The 10738-nt window shown below is 34.4% G+C and overlaps 1 protein-coding gene across 1 annotated transcript; it reads right to left on the reverse strand.

Moving 5' to 3' along the window:
* Positions 1-486: 486 nt before the first annotated feature.
* Positions 487-10240, reverse strand: LOC144448778 (zinc finger protein-like 1 homolog). The gene is made up of 6 exons (XM_078139067.1): positions 10050-10240; positions 8850-8961; positions 7182-7375; positions 6007-6304; positions 4890-5019; positions 487-3912 (listed from the first exon to the last, which is right to left on the reverse strand). Exons 1-6 carry the CDS (start codon positions 10149-10151, stop codon positions 3708-3710), a joined length of 1041 nt encoding a protein of 346 aa, XP_077995193.1. The 5' UTR covers positions 10152-10240; the 3' UTR covers positions 487-3707.
* Positions 10241-10738: the final 498 nt, after the last annotated feature.

Here is a 10738-nt window from a genome sequence, read left to right on the forward strand (position 1 = left end):
GCAAAGTGAGTGATCCTCTCATGGGAGAGACAATTCTTGACTCGTCCATACATACTCACACTCACAGGTATATCAAAAGTGTACCATATGACCCATGACTTTTTAAGGTGGCCCTACAGATTGGCACCTGCACGTTTAATTGTTTATACTGAATTCACACATATTCTTCTAGTAGACATGTATTTACAACGGAGAGAGGTATTAAAGACTTCATTCATCCCACCCCACCCTAAATCTAACCCTAAAGGAAGTCTTTCCATGAGAGATTAGTATAAATACAAAATTTTCAATGTTGTCTTCTCACAAGCAACAATAACTTGGCAATTCCATGACATCATTACAAACACAGTGATCACAATGACCTACTACCACTAGTAGTATACTATAGAACCTGTGTATATCACCCACCTAGTTTCCTGTTTCCTGAATGCTGACGATTGTTACAATGTCACACAATACACAGATACCAAGACTTGTTTCTTCTGTAATATCTTTTATTAAAAGATGTTTGCACAAGGACCTCTGTACACATCAGTTATTGTTACATTGGTGATAACAAGTGCTGGTATATTCAAAGTGACATTATAACTGTAATTCTGGTCATAGACAACAGTACATTTATGCCATGCAGGGTTATTCTATGATAATTCATTTGTTGTGCTAGGCTGTGATGCCCATAGATATGTCAGCTATGCATATATACAATCAATTTTAGATAAGTTACTTGCATCAATCTAGACAGGTAGTGATATAATCAAAGAGTATAATATATCAGACCATCAACAAATGTATATGTTTTAGCTGACAACATTCAAACAATCAAAAGTTTTCCTAATATTTGAAGTAATACTATTTGATTTTGAAATCACAAACCTGTGGTCTTTGAAAAACACAACAAAAGTTGTTGTAATATACAACACCTTGCTTGCACTGTGTTCTCATATTTCTTCTACAAATTCAGGTAATGAATATTTACTTCATGTTTAATGCCAGATGACTACTGGCAACTAAAATAATGCATTGCACACATGCTCAGAAATCTTATAACCAGTCAATTACAGAATTACAGCTACCAAGTCACTATGAATAGATCATGTGTTCTAAAACTTAACTACACAGAATTCATCTATCATTTCAAATAAATACCACAGCTCCCAATTCTTAATTATTTATCCAATGGGTACATCAATCTTAAATATTTACATCAAAATAAAATCTTAACAGGGAGTCCTAAAAACACCATCAGTGATTATAAATGTGTACATAATCTCTTTCAAGCACACAAAATGATTGCTTCAGCTTCATTCATGCATTCAATGTCTTGTTGAAACATACTATCTTTGACCAGCTGATAGGAACTGATGAAAACATTTCAATTTAGCAACAAGTATGGGTATCTGCTATAAACTGCTGTAAATGAAAGTTTAACAGAGCTCTTTGCAAAACGGGGAATAATTGTAGTGACTTATTGTCCCAACCATTTTAAATGATATCTTTTCATAGCTAATTTTCTTATCTACAGTGTTTCAATCAATTTGGGTTATGGTAGTTAATTTTCTTTCTTTCAGCTTGTCCAAGCTATCATGAACAATTTACAATATACTTGTCAACTTTATTAATTGTATTATATGGGGACTTCTAGTACTAACTAGTGTTCCAGGTTCATTTGAGGAGTCATCATGGACTGCCTTGAGGGGTAACCAGGGACTGTCTTGAGGGGTAAACAGGGACTGTCTTGAGGGGTAATCAGGGACTGTCTTGAGGGGTCATCAGGGACTTTCTTGAGGGGTGACCAGGGACTGTCTTGAGGGGTAATCAGGTCAGGGACTATGTTGGCATGTCATACAAGCTCAGAGATCCAGAAAGAGAGAAGAGCTCACTTTGTATAGTCATTGTTGATTAAATTGCTTTTAAACATTTGTTTAACTTGACAACATCACATCTACATTCATGTTATGCCTGGATTATGAATATTAAAAACAATATTGAAATTAATACTATGAGTTGAAAGAATAATTTTTAAGTTGAAGGCAACAAAGAATTGGTAGCACTGGTGAATCATTAAATATGAACAAAATGAACCAATTCATTGGAAGTGAGGAATTAGAACACTGGACTCTAACATTGCCATTCAAATTTAGAGGATTTTTATTTCAATCAATGAATGAATTACACCTCATGAGCTTATATAACAATCAGAGACAGCTGTTACAAGTGTCAAATTCACCCTGGTTCACTAGGAATTTTACCATGATTCCCATTCATATGATGGTTTAGGAAAACTACATTTCACTTGACACTTCACTTGACTGGCTCATATACACGATATAGAAATAAACAGTTCATAAAATTTAATTTTGTAAAATTGGGTCACTTTTGGTCTTACTATAGCTTCCTTTGATAAGTAACTCTCATTACTCACCTCTGACTTAAAGAACTTAAAATACACAAGCAATGCAAAATATAACTAAAATGAAATTGGGTCACTTTTGGTCTTACTATAGCTTCCTTTGATAGGTAACTCTCATTACTCACCTCTGACTTAAAGAACTTAAAATACACAAGCAATGCAAAATATAACTAAAATGAAATGCTGGAATCATAAGGCTAAAATAATATATAGGAAAGCCAACAAATTTTCCATTTTTAGGGGAGCATAATAAACACTGCTTTAAGTTGATACTGTATTGCATTCAGAAAGATCCTTAACTTACAATTTAAAATAGTTTCATTTTTTTCAACACAAATATTTTAATATATATGCTATCCTTGTGTTTAAATGTTAGCCTGTAATTTACAAGTATAATCTTTTTTATAGCAATTTACATCATTTATGGGCAAAACTTGTATTTAGAATTTGAATCCCTAAAATATATATATTATGGGTTAATAGAATTATGTCATCTGTATCTTGGGTTACAGTATTATAGATATAGGGTGGGGGTGAAAAGGATTATCCAACACCCAATGTCAAACTGACTTTATCTTGGACTTTAGGTGACGACAGAAAAAGACAAAAAATGCATATAACTTAAAATAGTAAATTTTTGTTTTTACACACAGCAACCAATTTATCAAACATATTACAATGTTGTCTACATGTTTGATTTGTAAAGTAGACACAGATTGGCTAAATATTCTCTATTTCAACTTGTAAGCTACATTTGTATTCGCTCATGAAAGGATTAGTTAGAAATCCTACATTTGAATAACCGACAGTCAATGGAAATACTGGCATATATAAATCAATCAGCTTATATTACCATCACATTGTTCTAGTGGAAATGCCAACCTGACTCAGTGGAAAACAACGGGAAAAAGGGAGAGTAATGGCACCATAGTTACTGACAATGCTCTGAGAAGGAGAATCTGGGGGAACTTAAAATAATTTGAAATATATACAGCAAATTTAAAAAAAAAAATTTTGATGACAATAACTCTTCATTTGTTTAATGATATACCAAATGAACCTTGACAACTCATACTTACCCTAAGTCAGATAACTGAACCCTAAACAGACAAATGGAAGCAGTATACCAATGTAATGAGTTGCCAAGGTGATACCACATGTTAAAATACAAGGCATCACTATACTAAAGCACCTTTTGTAATGTATTCAGCTGCCAAAGGCAGGACTTCATTATGTGTGTCCAGCCAGTCTCCTAGCAACTCGGATATTAGGATTAGCCATCCATAGGAGGACTTCATTATGTGTGTCCAGCCAGTCCCCTAGCAACTCGGATATTAGGATTAGCCATAGGGTCTAGAAATGGATCATCATTTGCTGCTGATCTGCCAACCCTTGTCATGATAATCACCAAGGTAAAGAAACCTATAAGTCCAAATACTAAGATAACTGCAAACTTCTTGAAGGAGGAGTTGGGATCCTTTTTTGATTTTCTGGTTCGTGATCTGCAAAAAACAACATAACATACAGGATTTTACCTGAGGTGTAAACAAGTCTCCTACGTTCAAAGACATAGCTCCCAAACACTATATGTACTGTGGTGTAAACAAGTCTCCTACGTTCAAAGACATAGCTCCCAAACACTGTATGTACTGTCAGTTAAACAAGTGACCTACGTCCAAAGACATAGCTCGAAACACTATATGTACTGTGGTGTAAAGAAGTCACCTACGTTCAAAGACATAGCTCCCAAACACTATATGTACTGTGGTTTACATGTAAATTGATGTCTGAATTCACATCATAACATCATATGGCATGGGTCTTTGCTATAGCCCCCTCTGGGCTTTGCCTGTTGGGGGCTAATAATTAGCACATAACTTACACTAAAGAAATGGACAATAGTAGATTTTTGTGTTTATGATCCGAGTCATAAGAAATAACACATGCATGTATCTTATGTTTTCAAACTCAGCATTTAACTAACTTTCACACTAATTTTGATATTGATTCAATCTAAATCAATTCATTCTAATTCTACAAATATTCAATTGTTTCTTACTTTCAATATGTAAAGACTTGAGTCAAATGAAATTCATATAACTCAAGTTTTTACATATTGAAAGTAAGAAACAAAAAAATATATTATTTCTCTGAATACATCAGTGGCTATCATACATAGTATGTTGCAGTTAGGGAAATATGCTTACATCATTGTGTTAGATTTTGAAGATTTGACGATAACAAAATATATTTGGTTTAGGATAATTCAATAAGTGCACAATTTTCTAACATGTATAAGTCTCTATCAATATCTCTAGTATAACACTGTAGCTTGTACAAATATCCACCAGATCTTCATGTGTTCATCAGTTTTGTGTACAAAACCACCATAGTTTTAATGGTGTCGATCATGTAAATTTTATTTTGAGGAGATCAAAACTTGAGGTGGACTTTCAAATATTTGAGATTTGAGACTTACTTGAACCATCTTGACAACCAATCTATGGCACTTCTTCTCTTGTACTTATCAGCATCATGGTCATGTGACATATCAAGCACTTTATCATCTTTGGTTGCATCATATATCTTACGAGGTGATGACACAGAGGCTGAAGAATATTAAGTGGTACAACAAACGTTTACAATCTTATGACTAAATGTCAACATACTTTATAAAATCAACAACTGGCAAACAAATATGTGAAACATTACAATTCATGAATTTTCCTCAATAAATTCTCAATTCTGTATGATAGAGACCCTATTATCAATTAATATGAGATTGTTACATTGACATTTTTTGAATATTTATTTACCATTGGTTTATATAACTGTGTAGTTGTCATTGTGTAGCTTAGACTGGATAACTATGATACATTATCAAATCATTATCAGATTTGATATTTATTGACAGTAGTGAATTAATGTGTGGTGAATAATTCATCACTTGACAAAACCGATCTATGGGATGGTCTAACTGGCTGGTAACCTGTTGTAGTATATGTACAGGTATGTCATATCTGAGTTTTAACTTTATACATGGGACTGAAATTTTCATTTATATAAATGACATTGTAAATGTTACCAAACTCGAAAGTATTTCATTGTTACATATGCATAAGAGATTACTTGCACCAGTGCATGTGCAAACTAGTGGTATTTGCACTACAGTGCAATACCGAAAACAATACTGCATGCAAATTGTGCAAATGAGGGCATGATCGTTCATTGAACACAAAAGCATGCGACCACAAAGTACAATTTTTGTGGAAATCTGCTGTTTCCAATAAACATATGTAATAATAACAGAACCATATTGCATATAAGTTCCAGTGTAAGTACTCAAGGGGATTCGCACTCATGCTAGATGTGTTTTCTGCTGCACTTTCACTTGTGAAGTATGGTAACAGACAACACTGCAATCATGCTAGATGTGTTTTCTGTTGCACTTTCACTTGTGAAAGTATGGTAACAGACAACACTGCAATCATTTGTGCAAATACCCCAAGTACACCACACCTGCACTCGTGCATCCATGGGGTTGTGCCATATTACCAAACATACTACACTATAAAATAAAGTATCGTAATACTTACGAGTCATCCGACTGGAATCAAGGAGACTAGTACTCATACTGGATTTCTTTTCAAGTCTAGATTGTGGTACACTTTCTGATATACTAACTGACGCTGAGCTGTATGTCTGTGTAGGTGGTGGAGCACCACTTGTATTACTACTACTACTACTAGTATATTTCTGTGATGAGGTTTGTACATCTGGCATACTACTTTGCATTGTCGTTCTACTATCATGTCTTGATTTATCAGTTGAAACTTGTATTGGTTCCTCTCTAGATATTAAGTCATTCCTTTGATGTATATCAGGCTCTTCTATCTGTATACAGATATCAAACAAATATGTCAACGTTTTGAGATGATACTTTTAGTCAAACATAAATTCATTCTAAAAACATAAATTCATTCTATATGATCCACTGAGTTAGACATAAATGCACTCTATATGATCCACTGAGTTAGACATAAATGCATTCTAAATGATCCACTGAGTTAGACATAAATGCACTCTATATGATCCACTGAGTTAGACATAAATGCACTCTATATGATCCACTGAGTTAGACATAAATGTACTCTATATGATCCACTGAGTTAGACATCAACGCACTCTATATGATCCCTGAGTTAGACATAAATGTACTCTATATGATCCACTGAGTTAGACATAAATGCACTCTATATGATCCCGAGTTAGACATCAACGCACTCTATATGATCCCTGAGTTAGACATAAATGTACTCTATATGATCCACTGAGTTAGACATCAACGCACTCTATATGATCCACTGAGTTAGACATAAATGTACTCTATATGATCCACTGAGTTAGACATAAATGCACTCTATATGATCCCGAGTTAGACATCAACGCACTCTATATGATCCCTGAGTTAGACATAAATGTACTCTATATGATCCACTGAGTTAGACATAAATGCACTCTATATGATCCACTGAGTTAGACATTAATGCATTCTAAATGATCCACTGAGTAAGACATCAATGCATTTTAAATGACTCTTTAGTCAAACATATACATAACATAACTTAACACGATAGAGAGTCTGTAGTGAGATGGTGTAGATGTGTACAAAGGTACATGCATAACAATACAGGTTTTAAATGTAGATAGAAAGTTGGTTGTAAATGTTTTGTATTCATTACAACTGTCTAGATACATGATATATACTTACCAATGGTAGACCAAGTCCAGCTCTAGCCCAGTTAACTTGGGAAAGAAGCTGCTTCAGTTGATCTGCTACAGGTGACACTAAATTATTTGGAGGGAATATACCATTTTTACAGGAGGGGCAGGTATATCCTGCAGGAGCTGTATTTGCAGGAAGTTCCCTACTGTATTTGTCTAAACATTTCCAGTGAAAAATATCTGAAAAGGGAATGACATATTTCATTAGTCGTACTTCCTTGATACAATAAAAAGTATTACAAGTTTATTCAGAACTATCGATGTCCAAATTTGGATAAATTTATGGTACAACATCCCACTCTATCACTACTTGTTGATTTAGTTTATTGTATGAAGACAACTAATATCCTTTACTGTCTAAAGCAGTAAGAAAAACACTATGTATGACAGTATGTTACATTGTATATATGAGTAATGATCATGAAATGCACATGTTAAACATGGAGACAATTGTAATATTTCATAATACACATTTTCATATTGTAATATTTCATAATACAATTATTAGGTCCATACATGCAAGATATCAGAGATTGCTAATAGATTAGTCTCAACTAATAAAGTGGCCACCAATTCTCGCTACCTGCAATACAATTCTACACATCACTGTGGAGTCAATGGAATGAAGTCGCGCGACAACGTGTTCTAATGTCGACAACTACACTTCCGGTCGGCTATGCTAATACACAGGAATGTTTCTTTCCCATTTTTAGTTGTAGACATCTCTTGTAATTTTGCTCTGGAAAGATACTGTACATATTTAAATTTCCCACCTCCATAATTATATGAGCTTAAAACATGTGTTTATCTTATTTGTTACAAATTAAACTGTTTGGAAGAAACATTCACGTGTATTGACATAGGCGACCAGAAGTGTAGGTGTCGACAAATGCAAGCGCAGTCGCGAGACTACGTTCCATTTGACTCCTTAGCGATGAATAGAATTGTATTGCAGATAGCGAGAATTTCTGACACACTGAATATATATACTAGTATACTGTATATAGTTTTAATTTTTCAATGACAACAGCAATTTATGAAAAACTAAATTCAACATTTTGATCCAAGTGCACACATTTTTCTGCTGAGCAGATGTAGAGAAATATGTGTTCTGTGAGGTGTGATTCACCATCAGACTACACAGTAATTATGACAAATACACACAACATCATGATTAGCATTATGATACTAATAGGTGAAATACATCAACAATAGCTTAGCAACTGTTATATACAATATACTATAGTACATTGTCAAAGCTTTTAGACAATATTATACCATTAGACCCTACTTGTCGTGTAGGGTCTGTGATTATACAAGTAAACAAAACAAGACAGTGATTTCACCTAACTAGTACATTGGCTCTACCTTATTGTAGTGTGAGAACAAACATATCTTATTCTATTGTATACTTACACATATACATCTTGAAGAATACAAATATCATTGGATTTTGGCTTTATATTTCTACTGTACGATCATATGTACCATTTTAAGGCCAGACACTTGATCTTATATCTCTAGTAGCTCTCTACTTGGTGTAAGGAGCTCTTTGAGATATTAACACCAAGACAAGTCTTTGGGTTAGTACATTTTCTGTACTGACTTCACACTGTACCATTGATTTTCTTACTACACATTTCAAAGTACTTACCATAACATATGAGTCTAACAACTTCTCCATCTGCAAGACTTTCACTACATAATGTACACGAAGCATCATAGTCACTGTCTTGTAACCAATGTAGATAAGATTGAACTATACACTGAAAGTGATAGACAAAAATACAAAGCAATATTACTAATATGTTCAATGTCACTAGAAACTATGGTGACTTTAATCACAGTTTGAGAAACCCCATAGTTTGTACATTACATAGGATTTATATGTCACCTTTCATTCAGTCATACATACATGTAAATTAAATCTATGTATGCTAGGGATGTCAAGGTATATTTGATGTAATTTCAGAGTGCCTGTTGGATGGTATGGTAAATAAATAAATAAATAAACAAACACACACACACACAAACAAAAAAACATGGATTCATGGTAGAAAATATACAATTCAACACTAGTATACATAAATGTGATTCAGACCCTTATTTATTGTTAAACATAGCTGAGGTTTGGATAATAGACTGAATACTGGCATTTTATCCATTGTCAACATGGACAGTGTTGTTCATCAATCAACACTTCTGACCCATCTCAGTTGAGTATGACAATAGGCAACATAATGAATTCAAGATAACCAACTTTACACAGAAACAATGATAAAAGCTTGTCATTATTTGAATTGAAACAGGTGAATATATTGAAAGCACCAAATGCCATTAGTTATAGCCTGTAGGATTTCACACAATCTCACTAACTAACTAACTCACCATAACAACATTAATTATGCAGTATTTAATGTTATGTTACATCACTATCCATTTGGACTGTTTTCCCTCATATTAAAGGAGAACCAAAGAATTAATTCTTGATTGAAACTTTATTTGGGTTATTTTCCTCTTTCAATTTGAAACATGTGCAGATCGTCTCGTCCGTATGATGATGCAGTACTGTACCTAACTACTCATCTCCACACTCCATACGTGTTTCATCCACCTCTCAAAATATTGGATGAAATCTCCCACCCTTCCAACTCGTGATGTTGTTTGAACTTTATGATTTCTATAAACTGGTTGTTTTATAGTGTAAATAAGAACATCACAATAAAATTACCTAGTCCTATTTTTGGGGTAAATCGACAGAAATTTGATGTCTTAGAGCCACACGAAATAAATCACACTTCATCGTGCGAACATGCACAGTTTACTGACATAATGTTCATGTCTGACAACGTACCTTTGGATGGTTAGCGACTAAACAGTGTTCACATACGTTGACCCGGTGTTCAAAACAAAACAAATTCGTAACTTTCCTCTTGGGACACTTGCACAACCCCATGGTTTAACCTCGATTCGAATTATTCTCGTAAGATCCCACTTTTTTATCAAAATTGTTCTTCGTGTCAACGACGAGTAGGAAGTGGCTGATTACTGTGCCACGTCACTGTGCGCAGCGTTATGCGCATCTCGTCAGGAACGTGATTTGTTGCGCGATTTCATACGCCATTTCCGCTATCGGCAGACAAGTAAATTGGTCTCACGTCAACGTTTCCATTCATTTTGTGTCTACGCTGTTCCAAATATTCTTCGTTTCTCCCCAGGACTTAAATACAGGTAAGTTATCGTGATCCGTAGGGGTCAACTTATTAATACCAACTTCTAAATCTCGATTTCTAGTGTGGTCGCATAAATAACTGTATCAAGTGAACTGCTAACACGATCATCGTTGACGTCGTGAAATCCTGACCGGTTTGTGCGGTCGTGCTTCGGAATGGGGAAATCCTCTGTGTGCTCAACAGCATTTTAGAGCTGGAACTGCAGTACAAGATACTCTTTGCCAAGGAAAATATGCCAACTACGTGTAATGGTTGCAAGATGCAAGTCAGACAGGAAGAACAACAATCACAGAGTTGGATGAATTGGATC

The sequence above is a fragment of the Glandiceps talaboti genome, chromosome 2, assembly GCF_964340395.1.
Source record: "Glandiceps talaboti chromosome 2, keGlaTala1.1, whole genome shotgun sequence".
Taxonomy (NCBI): Eukaryota; Metazoa; Hemichordata; class Enteropneusta; family Spengelidae; genus Glandiceps; species Glandiceps talaboti.